We start from the raw sequence: 17,505 nt of genomic DNA on the forward strand, positions 1-17,505 counted from the left end.
AATACCAATAAAAATGTTTGTAAGATCCAAAACTCTACAAATGTAAAGTGATTAGTACACTAGAAAGTTTTGGTACCTGTACTACTGTTTTCTATTCTTTAAGATTGCTTATGAAAACAAGCATAGCGTTTCATTTTAAATTGTAGATTTTAATTATGAAATCATTAATTAAGAATTTGAGAATGAAAAGATTTGAAGAATCATTCTCATATTAAATCTTCATCTTTAACCACTTTTACAAAAATAGTAGATTTAACTCAAATTCAAATTTGAATTTTTTTTTATTTGCCGAACACTAAATTTAAGTCAAATAAGAAATTTTATGATACATGTTCATTGATGCATGTTGTAAGAATTTTTCTTTGGTAATTCTGAAAGTTTTATGATACATGTTATTCGTTGTGAGTTGTGACCTTGTATTGGTGGCCAAAACTAGAAATAATTTGATAATAAGCTAGACATTGTTAACTAAAGCGAGTATGACAGAGTATTGAATGTCGTTTTAGCAAAGGATCATCATAGAAATGGTAGGATATTTTGAAAATTAATCTATAACTATTCAAGAAGGTTTCAAATATAATATCTTAAATTGGGTTATTTTTGATTTTTATGTTTATGTAAAATCTTGACCATCTAAGTTGATTTTCATCTACGGGTTATTTCAAATTTAGTCGAGTCATACTAAATTTCAGTTAATCAGGCTAATTTTCGACATACAACTACGTGTGTCCCGAGACATGCAATGAATCTACTCTAAATCAAATGAGACATGCGACTAAAGGGATGACTAAGTCAAAAGCTCAACTAAATTGTGAAAGAAAGTGTGACAAGAACCGAGTAAATTTGAACTAAGTTGTTCTGTCAACAGCAATTGATTGTTGTAAAATAAACACTTATGATCTCACATCTAAGAATTAAAGAGATTAACTAATATATACGTTTAATAGGCTATTTCTATTACCAATTAATTTTATAGAATGAAACCTCATCGGGTTTATATTCAGTCCACTCTTAGTTTACGGATCTTATTGTATACAAACAATGGTAAATTTATCATAGATGTATTCGTAACTACATCATCCTTTTATTACAACTTTATCCCAAAGAAGTACCTAACTAACAGGATTTATGGAGTATAAAGTGACTATCTTCATCATGACCGAAACGTGTTCTAGAACACATTGACGGCAAAATTATTCATATTAACTGCGATATCTATTTTGCAACCGTGCAATCTAGTGAAGCAACCTAACAAGTAACAAGTAAACCTAGTTTAACCGCAGCAGCAGTAGCCTGACTATTGTAGTCTAGTTTAACCGCAGCATCATAAATCAACTCAACTAAAACATTAATTGCAAAGCCATTCAAAAGTGTAGTTAACGTTTACATTCGCTTGATCGTTTCTACTTTACCTTTTCTCTTTTGTAGGCGAGAGATATCAAACAAATGGAAGACTCAGGAGACTCATCAATTATTGAAGATCGCACAAACATAGAGTAAAAATACGACCTCATCGCATCGCATTGACCTCAATGTTAAGGTTTATACAAAAACAGATCAATATTTCCCGTGTTGTAAAGGGGTAAAAAACTCGCATTTTGGACCGTTTCAAGGAATTATCACAAGTTTTCGGCTGATATTTGACGTTATGACGACATCATTCTCGTTACCGCGATCGCGACTGTTAATATATTTTTGCAATATGGATCCAACAGAGACAAATATGCATACTATGAATTCAAACAGAGATGCAAGAGTATACAGAACAATAGTACAAGCTCCTATTCAAGAAACAAATCACATGAATATTTACATTGCAAATTCAAGAATAAACAAATATGCACTTAACATAAAAAAGATGCAAGAATGAAGAGAGTTGTTTGAAAAAACAAAGCAATACATTTCTTATTACCAACAGAAGACGCAGAATGCCATTTAAAACGACACGATCGCTCGTATAGTTATGCCATTCTGACATGTCTCTTCAATCTTTACTTAGCTAGAATGTACAAATGACATCAAAAGCATACTTACCTTAAAGGTGAAAACGATAAAGCATCATCTTCATTCTACAAGTTGAAAACGTAGCTACTTTCTTCAGTATTCACAACGTCAACCTTCCCTTCTTCGGTTTACCCCTGATCAGGTAAATTTATCAGTCATGAACAATATGGACACCTTTTGATGTTTTTGAGAGTTGAGCAATAGTGGGAAATTGTACTTACTGTCCATTAGCAGGTAAGCTTCCGCCTTTCGATCTCCCAGAACCAACATCTAAAATTCAAAATGTGAAAAAAGGATGCAAGTCATCACATATAATGAAATCTCGGTTAAACAACTATGTGTTAAAGCATACGGTCACGCGGCGCCTACCTGTTTGCTCTTCAACCTGAACAAAGAAACAAAGTGAATTACAGTGTGACCAATATCACAAAACCTGTTATTCTAACGTTACAAAATAACAAAAAGAGGCAGGTCTGCTTTTTGGACGACTTGTATAAAATTCAAGAAGAAAACTAAACATACGATAACAAAACTTCATTTTGATATCCAATTTCAAAATAAATAGTAAGAACCGGAAGATGAAGAGGAAGAAACTAAAAATTCGAATTAATGTTTCACATCATAAATATTATACTATAATTCAAATATCTCATACCACAGGGGAGGTTATAGAAGACAAAGAGAAAATTCTATCTTCGGGCTGGAACCTCCTGGACCTCTTCAAGCTGTAGCCAAACAAGAGAACAATTTGTTACAAAATCCAGAACCAAAGAAAGGTTTACTAAAAAAAACACTAAATATGTTTGAAGACAAATTTATGTCCTATGACAAAAAGATATCAACTCGCATGATAAGCCTTTAAGAAAATCTCTGTATGAAGTGCCAAAGTTGTTGCCAGCAAGTTGAAACACAAAAATTACAAGTGAAATATGCAGTCGGTCGGACAAAGGTCTCGCCAACTCTCTACATACATGCAGTCTTGCAAAGTAAAGAAGAAACAACATCAATGCAAAATGAATGAACTTCTTGTGCGTTCAAATCCCAAGAGTAGAGAGTGAACAGGATACCACCATACCAACCAAATGTATACAACTTCGAAAAATTTAGGAAAACTCGAAAACTTGGAAAAATTAACTAGGCTATTTTGTGCAGCATATTTGAGGGACAGAAGTTTAAACAGTCGCCTGGAACTTGCAACTTTGCATTATGAAGACGCATAAAGTTCTGGTCTGGTACAAAGACGCAGGCACTAATAACGGCCAGAATGTGACGAATAAATATAAATTAGTCACAAAACAAAAGGGAAATGATATGAACACTTTAAAGAGAGAGGACGATGGTGGCCAACGATGACCTAAATAACATGAATAAATAATGACACGAAGAATTGTGATTTGGAGGAGCACGAGTATCGATAGGAATGAATGGAAGAGCAGTGTGTATGTGAAAGATCATTGACATTAATTTCTTAGTCATAAATAATTACTCTCTCTTATCTAATCAAATGTCCAATTTGTTTTTTGGCAATTTTTTATCAATGACTCTTAGCATTTCATTTTGCTTACACAAGATTCACAGAAAAACGACAGCAAACAACAAAAACAGAACGACATGAAGAAAGTAGTAGGAACGAGAGGCATAAAAATGAAAACAAATGGAAACTCATACTTTGCTGTAGACTTTGATGAACTTAAGAACCCTTCAAAACCTTTCAAAACATGCCCAAATTGGTTGGAATCTTGTAAATAGGTGGTCTCCAACTCAAACACCTAAAAAACATCACAAGCAAAAGGTAACAACACAAGATCTCTAAGATATGCCCAAAAAAGCAATGTACAAAACTATAGATATATATTAGCAAAGAGTGTAGAACAGATAAGTCTTCATTCAGTTACCTGCTTTTCAATATTCCGAAGTTCATCCTGAAGCTTCTCTCTCTTGCTCAAAAGGCTTGCAAGCCTAGCCCCCGGATTAGAAGACTTTTGCCCTAAAATTAGTATCAACCAAAATTTGTCGTTTTCTCCCTACTTTTATATATGGAGAAAAATAAACTTAAAAAGAAAAATATAAAACACAAACACCAACAAAAAAATTAACAAAAACTCTCAAAGTTAACCAAATTAAAAAGGAGTTGCAAGTTGTTACCATTAGCCTCCATGAGCATAGTTGTTTCTCACAAAAGCTTCCAATAGAGAAGCAAATTAAGCCTTCGGCCTATAGCATAGGACATACATGATTCAAAAATACAATTAAATAAAGAAAAAAAAATACACACATATGGCCTTGTTTAACGAAAGTAGCACATCCCAAACAAATGCAAGATAAAGAAGTACATTAAGATGAAATTTTTCTTAAACATTATTTTCATTCTCAATGGTATAGTTCTTTTGTTTTGGTCATAAATAAACTAAAGTATTATGGATAGCCATAAACAATGCCAACTTCTTGCTTTTTGTGAAATTTCAAATGTTGTTCACTAAACTGGATCAATTGTAAACAAACCCATTGCTAGAGTTAGCCCACATACATGTGACTTCCTCAACACCAACTAGGAGGGAATTTTGTAGTAGCATTGGGGTAATGGTATGTTTTGTTAATCACATGTAAGTTCATTTAATATTTCATTCTGGTTTATCAGCACGATGATTAGTTTAAAAAAAACACATGCACAAGAAGGAACTCCTAATTACCTTCTCATTAAAGTCGAAGCCCATCATATGAACATACATAAAAACATCAATTTAACCACTTCCACCACCAATGCAACAACCAGTAAACTACAATACCAATTTAGTAAAAAAGTTGGAGAAAGAAAACACATAAAAAAATTGAGTGAAAATCTCTTCGAGATGGCATGAGGCTTATACTCATTGTAGATAAGTAGCCTTGCTATTTTACGGTAACAAAGAGGTGGCTTAATTTATCATCACTTTAACAAAAATAAAAACCATCAAGAGCATCGCAAAGAGGGAAGATTAAAATAAACTATATATATCTTTCTGTTAAGAGATAAACTTCAATATTGAAGCAAAAATAGATATCATATGGTAGATACTAGGACACAATTGGTCCTGTGGTCACCCAAAAACGATGAATAAAATACATAAAGTCACTGATGGGATGAATATAGTAGTATGATTTACAAAATTAGTATCGATGACAAAGAAGAATTGAATTCTCATATTCTCCATAAAACTCAAGTGGATATTGACGACATGTGGTGGCTTTGCATAAGTAGAACAACACAAACACAAAAAATGTTTCTAAGCACTTCTAATGAGAGACATAAATGAAAATCAAAAGGTTTTTACAAGTTGTTCACAATATCTTTTACATACTCTTGCCTTCCTCTTTATATTAAAAACTCTAAAGCTAACTCGTTGTCATCATCAACCACAAAGGCTCCTATCTCTTGCACAATCCTAATCTTTGTTATGAGACTCCTTTGACGCCTAATATCACGCATTTGTCCCTTTTTTATGGTGTAAATTTGGAAATCCCCCACGGGCAAGAGAAAGGGAAATCAACCCTTCCTAAAAGTAGTGATAATTAAGCCCTTGTCACAAGACCGAAGCTAAAACCTTCAGCCATGGTCAACCCATGATTCTTTGTTCCTCAATTAGGGCGTAACTTAATAATAACTTATTTTTGTTCTAAATTTTAACTTTGTTAAAATTCTTTTTAAAAGAGATGTCTCATCTCTTTACTGTATAATCAAGATAAACTTCCAAGTCACCTCCATGGCTCCATGAAATTCATCAATAGTTAGTTCATTAACATATTGTATGTGACTGGAGCAAGACCCTGATCCTTCACAATTAGCTGGGAGATCTCCTTAAAATCACCCAAAGGACAAATCATTAAATGAAGAATTGCAGAAGCCACCCTAATGATAGGGGTCCTGGTACCATGAGGGTTCCTGGTCTCTAAGTCAATCATGAGGTATAAATACTCTCATATTCACCATCGTTAAGATAATTGATTTCATCCAACCCTAACTAACAAAACTCCTATGGAACTAGTCAAGAGCATTAATTGAGGCCTCACGCCATAAACAAACCCTAAGTTATTCCAAGTTCATTAATCTACTTAAATTCTCATTGACGCTTGTTACTTGTGCACTTGAATATCAGAGCAGGTCCCCGGATGACACCTTCGAACCCTCCTAATGCTTGTTACTTGTGCAGATCCGATCATTGAAGTGGTCTTATTGCAAGAAGAGCTAGATAGCAAAGTCAAAGCCTCTCAACAACCAGCATACTTCCTTTCAAACAAACAACCCTAGCATTAGCTAAGCTTAGTGCTACTTGATTACGTCCGGTCCTAAACAGGAGCACATATCAATCCAACTATAGAGCTTACTATTTCCCTTTGAACATCTTAGTTAATCCCCACTTAGAATGAACTTCAAATGGATGTGAAACCTTAATTTTTAAAATAAGTTATAAAAAATGCAATGACACCCGGCCTCGGCTCTATCGCATGAGCGAGGCTCTATTATTAAAGGACCTAATTTAATATATACGTTTTGAAATATAAACTAAAAAATATAATATTTTTATTTTCTAGCTAGCAGGTGATGTTTGATATTTTTTTCATTGATATTATTCAATCTAGGTAACTTAGTAGTTCTATTATTCCTATAAAAAAGCACTGCTAATATTATTTTGTTGTATTATTTTTCTTTATTTAAATTAATTACACAAATCAATACTCTATTTAATAAAAATAAAAATAAAATAATAGTTTATTATTAGCACTTATAAATAGACCAACGTTTGTAGTCAAAAAGCTCATATTTAATTTTCGCTCAAACCTTGAAAGCTCGGAGACGGAAAACCAACTCAACAATCAAACTAATAAACAAGCAACTACTCTCACGAGAGACCGTCTCTCAAAGGCTAACCTCAAAATAAGTATGCATTCTTATTTTCTCTTTGTATTAATTGGGCTATTTAGTCCATATATCTAATGTATTGCTAGGAGAAACCGTCTCTCTCAACAATTTGTGTAAAACAATTATTTCAAAAATAGAACAATTATTTTGTGTAGTTCATATATAGAATTATGACCCAAAACCCTAATTACAAAACAAGTGAAAATTCCAAACCCATACATCATAATTGTAATTATATGCAGATTTAAGAAAATACAAAAAAATTAGGACAGAAAGGACAATAACCCAAAGAAAGACAAAGTACAATTACTGGTACCTGGGTAAAGTGTTTGTGTAGTAGAATTCGTCCGCGGAAGGTAGCAGGTGAAACGGCAGACTTGAGTTGTGACTGGAAACTGAGGAGTGCATCAATTTATGATTGACAGGAAAAGGATAGACAAACGGAAATTGATTTTTTTGGTAAAGGCAAAGGTAAGACCAGGGAAGAAGGGGTTTGGGAGTCGTAGGGTAATTAGAATTGAATCCGAGTATTTCAAATTAAGGGCATGCTTCTCTTTCCCCTTTGAATTGATCAAAGAGGAATGGTTTATTTTTAAGAAAATAGTAATAAATTAAAAAAAATAATAAATTATGTGGATAAAATTTTTTTAAAAAAAGTTAAAATGTATGAATGAGATTAAAAAAGTGATGAGTCATTGTTCAAATATAAAAATGATATAAATTAAGTGGGACGAACAAAAATGAAAAATGATGCAAATTCAATGAGACGGAAGTAAGAATGGCAATGAATCTTGGACTAGACCCGAATCCGTGGATCCATATAAGTTTTTGCGGGTTTAGATCCTAAAAATGAGATTCAACGGATCCGGGTCAAATCTGAATCCATTTGTTTTAGACGGGTTCAGCCGGATCTAAAAAAATGCCCGAAATCGGACCCGTTTTCTTTTAATAAACCCTTAGCATTATACTATACAGCCAATACAGGGCTGCATCATATTCCTGCATTACCCAAACTAGTTAAAAAGGTATTACTGCTAGTTGCGGTAATCTCATAATCTCACTTCTTTACTTTTTTTTTTTTTTGAAATGGAAAACATATCGATATTAAATTTTGCACTCGGTCCTTAGCCTTGGTATTAATTTTTACAGGTTTAATTACAACTCTTCCTACAGGTTCCATAATAATCAAGAGAATTGACCATGAATAATGAATTCTTTTCACTTCTTTACTTTATGTGATCAATAATACAATTTTTTATTTCTAAACTAATTAAAATGGTATTACCACAACTACATTAGTACACAAAACATTATACTTGGAATAATTAATTTATTGAATATACCTTTGTCTAAGGATTTAGTTATTAATTTCAAGATAATTTTAAGTTCTATAATGTTATTTTGGATGGTCGGTTGCAAGATTGTATATATTATTATCAATAGTTAATGAAAATAGCTTTATTGCAATTTCAATACGATCTAATTACAAAAATGCCAAATATAAGCTAGATCCGTTTTGAACTCGAATCCGATACTAGATCCGGATGTGGGTCCTAAAAATTTAGACCCGCGGATCCGAATCCGAATCTGGGTCTTGCCTGTGAAAACGAATTTGGATCCGAATCCACCTGGACCCGTTCCAGATCCGACCCAGTTGTCATCCCTAGACGGAAGGAGGATGCCCAGTTGAGATGATACAAGTTAGGTATAACAAAGAACTAACTCTATCAAAAGATTAAGCAAATAGTCAAGGCCCTAAAATATGTTATATGTTCTATCATGCTCTGTCACATAAGAACTCTGTAGGTTAAAAGTGTCGATACAACACAAGTCTCTTCATACTTGATGCTAATAATTCCACTTCAAATGAGGGGTATATATATGACTTTCAAACTAGTAATATGAGCTTCTGATATCATATCAAGAAACAAATTCAGCTAAAAATTTAAGTTGATTGCTCAAGAGCATATATGAATTCACAATTTAAACCCAAATAATGCTCTCATAAAATGTTAAATTAGGCAAGACTTATAATAAATGCCAGCATATTATCGAAAAGACACGAGGTGCACACACTTTATAAGCCAGTGAGATACTATCCCAAAACCATATGACTATAGGAAGAAGAACTCTAATAATTATTCAATTTGTCAAAAAAAATAAATAAAATTGAAAGATGAAATCATATTCAATTTGTTAATGTGGTATAAATCATCTCAAAAAAACTGAAATAATTATACTTCATGAAATATAAATTCAAAATTACATCCCTAAATCAAGTCAAGAAAATAAAATAAAAATTGAACTTATAGCTCTTATTAAGAACAAGCAATATTAGCACTCTTTAATTGGAAGCCATAAATCTTATCCCAAGCATATTTGAATTCAACTTGGCCACCCCCAACAATAGGTCCTCCATTGTTAAGGACACAATTATCTCCATCTATTTTTAAGATGGAAGGATCAACTGGTTCTGTGGTTTGAAATCCAGGGCAACCTAATATTACATTTGAAAAACTACATGTTTTATCACATGTATTTTTAGCATTGAAATAATATTCAGGCTTCCCTCCTACTTCAGATCCAGTTTCTAGTTCTTCTATTTGTAAGTCGGGTTCAACGCAAGCATCGTTAATTGTTCCTGCAAAATTAGCAGTCTGTCTGATTGTTTGGTACTAAATATTAGTAATGGAAATAATTTATAATGTAAATTTATCATGTCATTTTCATGTAAATTTTTATAAGTTGAGGACGTACACTAAATCATTCCCTCTGTTTTTAATACATTTTGGTCAAAACTATTGTCAAGTACATTTTGGTCAAAATTGTTGTCAAGGAACCAATTCAATTAAAAGCTTAAGCTGATGGTTGAGGGTTTAAAATATGTTATATACTCTAACATGTTCCCTCACACGATATTGACGAGAGCCCTTAGAGATATAAATGCGAATGCAACACAGACTTTCCTTATATATGATGCTAAATATTCCACTTTCAAAGAAGGGTAATTAAAATTTGAACTCGTAAACTTTTGTTACACTTACTTGTGATACCATATAAGTTAGATAAAAATGAATGAATAATAACTGTTTTTAATTAAATATACCCAATAATACGAAATGAGGGGAGTATTATAGTAAGTTATTACTCCTTTTCGTAAAACAATGGATGTTTGAATTATTAAGAAATTGTGCATTTGAAATATTATAAAATTTTAGCCTTTAGTCCTTTCGAGTTTACCTTAATTGACCAACTTTTATGAAGTTTTTAAGTCATTTACGGAATTATAAAGAATTAAATCAAATCAGTAAAACTTTTAAGTCATGAATTAACTCTTTCACCTTAAACAATTATTTATAAGTAAAAATAAATATATTTATCAAAAATAATTTCATATTTCAATAAAAATAAATTAACATCACTAATAATTTAAGTTTAAGGTAATGAAAACAAGTAATTAAAAAAAATTATAGAAAAGTTGTTTACTTTTTAAAATTTCAATCCAATAAGAATTAAATATATGATATAATTCACAAAAAAAAGATGAAAAATACATTCACTTTAATAAAAAAAATAAATTTAACATAGACATATCACATATATACCTTTGTAAACGAAAATTATTATTAATTTGATATTCTTTTGATTGTGCAATTAAATAAAATATTCAATTCCACAATTAAGGGTGAAGCAAAAATTGAAAATTTCTTTAAAGTCTTTGTGCAATTTCAAAAACTATAATATTTTTCTAACAATTTTGTACATTTAAACACTTAATATATACTACATAATTTAATAGTAAGACCTTTAATTTTTCGGACCCTATAAACTCAAACATGTTCAACATGCTCAAAACATCTCCTACTCCACAGTATACAAATACAACTAATACAACTAAATTAAATATTGATAAAAGATGAACAAAAGAATTATTACTCACCACAATTAGCAAGGCAAATAAATAAAAACAGTGAACAGAAGATTTTGACAAAATTCGCCATTAAAGAATTTGAAACGATTTTGGAGTCCACTTGTGTTTTCGGATGGAAATTCTAATTATGATGTCAATGTCCAATTTATAGAGCATACATTGTCCCAAAAAAATTATTATTTATATTATTCTTTCTCAATAATTATTATATATGGTAAAAAATCAAGAAGATTTAAATATATTATTATTATTATTATTATTATTATTATTATTATTATTGTTATTATTATTATTATTATTATTATTTCTTTTCTTATAGAAATTATATTCCATATTTAGGTGAAGGTAAGAATGAAAATATATATTAATTTTAATAGGAAAATGTTAGACTTTAGATCTTATTTTCCATATTTCTTATTGTCTTTTGAACCATCTCATTGATTCCAATCTTTTCATATCCTTATAATATAGTAACTTACTTGATAGTTGATTGTGGAAAAGACTTTAATGGTAATTAATTATATTCTCATATCCTAACATGAGTTTGAATATTTTTTATTGATGTTCAAACCTTATTCTTTTATTTGTTTTTACGTAGTTTTTTTTATTTTTATATTGTCTTTGTTTATCTATAAGGGTATTTTTGTCTGTTAATGTTTTTTTTCTAAGGATTTATCTGTAAATCTTTCTCGAGCTGAGTGAATTTTTTGCTACACTCTCCTTTATGGGTATGAACTGCTGCTATCCTTTCCTCCTAAGACCTTGATTATAGCTAATCCTATGACCGAGATATATTGGATATGATGATGTACAAATTATGAATTTATTTATAAATTTTTTTCATGTGAGTTATGGAATCACCTGTGACGTGCTGTTCGAATCAATTCAGAACTAGTTCTAGACAATTTAGGTTCGGACCGGATTTTGGATGATTCGATTCTGATTAACCCACTAATAACCCTTGGCCATCACTAGTTAGAAGTATCAAATGGGCCAAAAATATTTGGGCTTCCTCTCCTAATTTTTAGTATTAGTGTTGACAAAAAATATAGAAAAATTCTTTACTAAAACCGTCTCATCATGAGACGATTTAATATAGACTGATGCAATATTTAGTGAAAGAAACTGATTATAAAATACATTTTTATTCACTTAATTAATTTTTTAAAAAAGAAAATTCTAATTAAGCTGCTTGTATAAATTTATCACAACGTTAAGAAAATATTGGAATCCTTGACAAATGGTTGCAAAACCAAAGCATTCAAGATATCATTTCCTGTACTATGTATACATATACGTTTCAATTCTCATATTATTTCTCATAACCTCCAAGCAGATCATTATGGACGTATTGATCTGCATTTGCAATGTACAATAATCATCTTATAAAATTTAAAAAGTACAAGTTTAATTTCAAAATATAATTGAAATTGTATACCATTGTGTCATTCAAAATTAAGAAAAAACAAAAACCAAAACATAATGAGAAATGTAATTATCGATTTAATATATAACATATATTGGAATAACTTGAGCTTAAACTTACCAAAATAATGAAGGGAACTTCAACCATCATTTTAATTTTCTGGTTGTAGTTGGATGACATATTATACTGCAGATGGTTTGTTATGAATGTCTTGTTCCTCATAAACAGGGACTTCATTAGCAGCCTCTTCTAAAGATTTACCCTTAGTCTCAGGGACCAAGAAAGTAAAGAGCATACCTATGAAGTTAATCACACCAAGAATAATAAGCGAATTCTTTTTCCCAATACCTGCAGGGTAACCCGGATCCCTCTTAGCTGGATCTTTCTCTTGTGAGGCATATACAAACCCAAACGCACCAATTATAGCTCCAGCTTTACCAGCCGCGGCTGATATCCCATGACAAGTGGATCTCAACCGAGCTGGGAATATCTCAGCCGGGACAACAAAAGTTGTGGCATTAGGCCCAAAATTAGCGAAAAAGAATGTAAGTCCATACATAATAATAAACCCAATACGATTCTCCTTTTGTTTCCAATGGTCATAAGGAAACGCAATAGCGAACATGAATATAGTCATCATGAGGAACCCTACGAGCTGAATGATCCAACGACCAATTATGTCGATCAAGGCGACAGTAAACCAGTATCCAGGAACGGTCCCACAAAGTGCGATTAAGGTTTGAGCTCGTGCAACCTTGTAGACTTCTCGAATCGCACTCATTTTGTTTGCATTTGGGATCCATCCAATTGAGGAAAAAATGTCCTTTTGGAAAAGGTTTTGGCTATAGAATGCAATGTCGAGTAAGAACCATGTAGTGGTTGTTCCTACTAAGCGTAGTCCGTATTGTCGTAAGAATTGACTAGAAAGGAGACCAAATTGTTGGTTTTTGTCTTTGACGATGCCTGCTAACTTGTCTTCCTCGGCTTCTAGTGTTACGTTTAGTACCTTTGACATGTCTGCTGCCGCTTGCTTAGCGTTTTGGGCTACTAGGGCTGTGTACCTTTACAAAATTAAAGACACAAGCAATGGATAATTATGAAATGAAACTATATATAATTAGTTAATTATTTTAATTGATCCCTTTAATTATGGTTATAATTGTTCATTTTAAGATAGTGAATCTAAATTGAGTCAGCTCAATAGAATTAGTCTCACTCAAAAACTGTCTCATTTGAAAATTTATGTAGATTAATAAGTTCTTTACTTTTTAAATATTTTAGATTTTTAATTACTAAAAGAAATTAATTACTCAGATTTTATAATATGAGTAAAATTAATGTTTGAAATTGCTTGATTGTGATATATATAATCTACATAAAGAGTCAACTAAAGAATATTTCTTTAAAAATCCACAACTATATGAAATTCAACAAATATCCTATAAGACGGTCGCATATAAGTTTTTGTGCATAACATTAGCCTTTAAATCAAATTAGTTTGTATAACAAATTAAAATTTAAAAAAAGTAAACTGAAATTGATATTTAAATTGGATGTGAGGAGTGAGCTATCAATATTCATTCATCATGGACAAAATAACATATGCTTTGAAGATGTTAGAGTGTTTAACATATTTTTAGGTCTCAATTTCATTAGCTCAACCTTTTTATAATTGGCGCTTAAGCTGATGGTTAAGACGATGAAACAAAATAAGAGAAAAAGAGCAAGGGAATTAAGAGAAGAGTGTGATACCTAGCAGTCTCAGGCATCTGCATACGGTAATAAAAGGTAAGACCAGCAGGGATGGCACCGAACATCAAAATAACACGCCAAATATAGTCCGCTTCAGGAGTAAGTGACCCAACAGGATCTTCATCAAACGAAGGGGGCTTAAACTTATACTCGAAAGCAGCGGACATAATAAGTGACACAACCCCACTAACAAGAATCCCAACCCCTTGCATAGCAAACACAGCAGCAATAAAAGCCCCTCGAGTTTTTTTATTAGCATATTCGGACATAATAGTAGCCGAAAGAGGGTAATCACCACCAATTCCAAACCCGAGCCAGAACCGAAAGAAACAAAGTGTAGTCATTACACTTTTAGGAGTATGACCAAACGAAAGACCCGAAGCAAGGGATGAAAATACCATAAGGACTAAAGTTAGACCATAAACCTTTTTTCGTCCTAATTTGTCACCTAACCAACCGAAGAAAAGTTGGCCGGCTAGGGTCCCACATAGGGCTACACCATTTACTGCGGCTGATACGTTGATGGGTAACGCACCCGGGTGTTTTGGGTTAGGTTCCGTGTAATATAGACGTCCTAAAAGTTTTGTGACTAAAGATATAGAAAATAGGTCATAGGCATCCGTGAAGAAGCCCATACCAGCTACTATGATTGCCGTGAAATGGTACCATTGTGTTTTTGCTACATCTAGTGCATTTAGTACTCCTAATTGTTGATTATCTCTTGCCATTGCACCACCTTTTGTTTTTTCTGCATAAGACCAAAATTTTAAAAAATTATCATCTTAATCAATTCATTCCACACGAAAACAGGGTCTGGGTGAGAGAAGGTGACGGATAATCCATACCAGTACCCCTTAAGAAAGAGGGCAAGAGAATATGGTCAATTTTACCCCAGAAAAGTGAGAGCCCTACAGAGAGAGTGATTAACTCATTTCTCTAGTTAATAGCTCATCTTATATGAGATCGTTTCACTATTAGACGGATCCATATGATTAACCCATTTTTAAAATTAATCACTTTTATATTAAAATTATAAATGATAAATTTAATAGACTTAACATACATGGGCAACCCAATAGAAACACATTTAAGTATTTGTAAACAATTAATTCTCACATTTTAAAATTTTGATTCTTTAATTAAAATTCAACTATTATAGTAATTTTTCTTTCAAACAGCCTGATTTTTAAAGTGAAAAATGATGTTAAAGTTCTTTAAAAGAAAAATTAAATAAATTAAAGATTGGATTTTTAAAGAGTAATTAAAATATAAGATTTTTCAACGGTAATCACAAAAATATGAGATTTTAAATATTCATAATATTAATTTTAAATAAATTTTATGGGTTTTGACATGGGTAAATTTTAAGTGAAAAGAGAAACATAATTAAGCTTGTAAACATTAAACTAACAAAAATGTGATATTCAAATGCCATTTTCATATTTCAATTGAAATACTATTATTTTTGTTAACAAACACTTTTATTAGCTTTTATTTTCCAAAATGCAGATATAAGAAAATCCAATAAATTAGACAAGATTTAATGGATGAATATAATGTTAAAAATATAAAAGGAATATTACAAATAAAGCCCAAAACTTTTTTCACACCTACAATTTGGAGTAGGAAAAAAGTTAATTTCAAATTATACACAAATTGTTCTATGATACGGTTTCACATTAAGATGCGTTATATATATGAACTATATAACGTAACTGATAAAAATTATTTAATATAAGTTTTTTATTTTTAAATCGTCTCATAAAAAGATGTTTCTCACAAAAATAGCCGCTAATCATATTTATTTGGAGTGAGGACTAACCTGAGGAGCCACTGCGAAGCTTGTTAGATGATCAAAAGATGCTAATTCATATGAACGTTAGACAAAAGAGGATGAGTATTTATATGCATGAATATGATGCCAGCCTGATTTTTCTGGCATTAATTTAATAATTTCTCCATTAATTTTGTTATGACTTTTTTTTATATATTAAATAAATATTATATATTATATAATATACTCATATTATATATAAAGGGAAGAGGAGAATCAACATCTCTAGCTGGGACCACTTATGTGAACTGATCTTAATATTGAGTCAACTCGTTGTAGCAATTTTTTTAAAGTGAGAATAATATAAAAAAAAATAGTTTTAGACAGGTTGAGCTATCGTCTTTCGAAGTTTATTAGGCGGAACTTTTATTATTTTCTTCAATGAGCTGAAATTTTAAACACAATTTTATCCATTGGGCTATGACCTATTAGTCACCTCAATAACACGTTAATTGCTGATGTGATTATAAATGTAATTTTTTCCGTGTGAATTTTTTAATATTTATTTATTTATTATAATTTTTTTATTATGTCCAATTGTAAAATTATTTATAAATTAATAAATTACTGTGCTAAATCAAAAGTTTGTTTATGAATTTTAGTTATGTAACTCAGATATGATTGATCAAAAATATGCAATTAAATGAATTAAAAAAAATCCTACAGAATTAAAAATATGATAATATGTAGTCGACCTCATCTTAACTTGATGTTGACTTGTAACCTTATATAAAATTGACAATGTATCCATTACCAATCTGCACCCGACCCAAAAATGACCCGTAATCGAGTAATCGAATATGACTTTCATTGACCTGATATCAGTTATAGACCTAAAATTGACTTTAACTTGGTGGTATACTACATAATCCAACTCAAAGAGCATTGTGACCTGATTGATCTGACTTGATATTATATGGAGCTCGTCTTATATGAGACTGTCGTATCATAAGTTGAGTCCATATAATTATCCTATTTCTTTAATTAATTACTTTAAGATCGTAAGTGATCGTTTTAAGGTTATAAGTAATCACTCTAAAACTATAAAAAGTAAATATTTTAAGATTGTAAGTGATCATTTTAACGGTATAGTAATCACTTTAAGACAAAAAGTACATATTGGGCCAGTCCAATAAAGATGGTCTCACCGTAAAACCATCTCATCATTTAAGTATTATATGAACTATCTAATAGTGAGATGGTCTCATATAAGACTTATTGTATTTACTTCATACTATTTCAGTAAGAAAAGTAAGGGCATATTATTTTTTTGAGGGGGGATGAGAAGTATTTCAAAGTGTTTTATTGCTATTAACTTTTGTTTAAATTTGATTGGACATCATTTAATTTTGTTTTGAATTGGGCTTAGTAAACTAGATTAGTATTCATACAAATTATAACCATTAATTAGATATGCATAGATTACCCATAATCCTAGCTAAGGTTCAAATAATTGCATTAACATAAATGACAAAAGAAGAGCATAAAAAATTAAGCATGTAGGATGTAGCAATACCTACTAAGCTTATAAGTTAATCCATGAAATTGAGTATTTGACGGGATCTGCGGCAAAGTCAATATTGTGCACATTAATATCTCTTACATATTACGCGACAAGCATGACAATTTGGCCACTAGATCATGAAGTCTTCTTCTATAAC

General features: G+C 31.2%; 3 protein-coding genes across 5 annotated transcripts; all 3 read right to left on the reverse strand.

Annotated features, from left to right (window-relative positions):
• Positions 1-106: 106 nt before the first annotated feature.
• On the reverse strand, positions 107-7,455 carry LOC130825665 (uncharacterized). Of its 2 annotated transcripts, none has more exons than XM_057690998.1 (8): positions 7,218-7,455; positions 4,150-4,218; positions 3,900-4,028; positions 3,673-3,773; positions 2,660-2,729; positions 2,374-2,389; positions 2,226-2,274; positions 107-2,138 (listed from the first exon to the last, which is right to left on the reverse strand). In XM_057690998.1, exons 2-8 carry the CDS (start codon positions 4,150-4,152, stop codon positions 2,105-2,107), a joined length of 402 nt encoding a protein of 133 aa, XP_057546981.1. In that variant the 5' UTR covers positions 4,153-4,218; positions 7,218-7,455; the 3' UTR covers positions 107-2,104. The 2 variants fall into 2 exon arrangements, with proteins under 2 accessions (XP_057546981.1, XP_057546982.1); XM_057690999.1 differs by having other exon boundaries at positions 118-2,138; positions 3,900-3,991; positions 7,218-7,452.
• A 1,764-nt stretch (positions 7,456-9,219) lies between these two features.
• On the reverse strand, positions 9,220-12,438 carry LOC130824782 (TPD1 protein homolog 1-like). Its single transcript, XM_057689802.1, has 5 exons — positions 12,379-12,438; positions 12,130-12,188; positions 11,694-11,792; positions 11,594-11,610; positions 9,220-9,542 (listed from the first exon to the last, which is right to left on the reverse strand). The coding sequence occupies exons 1-5, from the start codon at positions 12,436-12,438 to the stop codon at positions 9,220-9,222; spliced, it is 558 nt and encodes a 185-aa protein (XP_057545785.1).
• Positions 12,051-15,884, reverse strand: LOC130825666 (probable inorganic phosphate transporter 1-3). 2 transcript variants are annotated; one of them, XR_009046912.1, is made up of 4 exons: positions 15,833-15,875; positions 14,011-14,758; positions 12,379-13,319; positions 12,053-12,188 (listed from the first exon to the last, which is right to left on the reverse strand). XR_009046912.1 is itself a non-coding variant. In XM_057691001.1 (3 exons), the coding sequence occupies exons 2-3, from the start codon at positions 14,736-14,738 to the stop codon at positions 12,440-12,442; spliced, it is 1,608 nt and encodes a 535-aa protein (XP_057546984.1). In that variant the 5' UTR covers positions 14,739-14,758; positions 15,833-15,884; the 3' UTR covers positions 12,051-12,439. The 2 variants fall into 2 exon arrangements, 1 of the variants encoding a protein (XP_057546984.1); XM_057691001.1 differs by having other exon boundaries at positions 12,051-13,319; positions 15,833-15,884.
• Between the last annotated feature and the right edge of the window lie 1,621 nt (positions 15,885-17,505).

Source organism: Amaranthus tricolor, chromosome 10 (assembly GCF_026212465.1).
Source record: "Amaranthus tricolor cultivar Red isolate AtriRed21 chromosome 10, ASM2621246v1, whole genome shotgun sequence".
Taxonomy (NCBI): domain Eukaryota; kingdom Viridiplantae; phylum Streptophyta; class Magnoliopsida; order Caryophyllales; family Amaranthaceae; genus Amaranthus; species Amaranthus tricolor.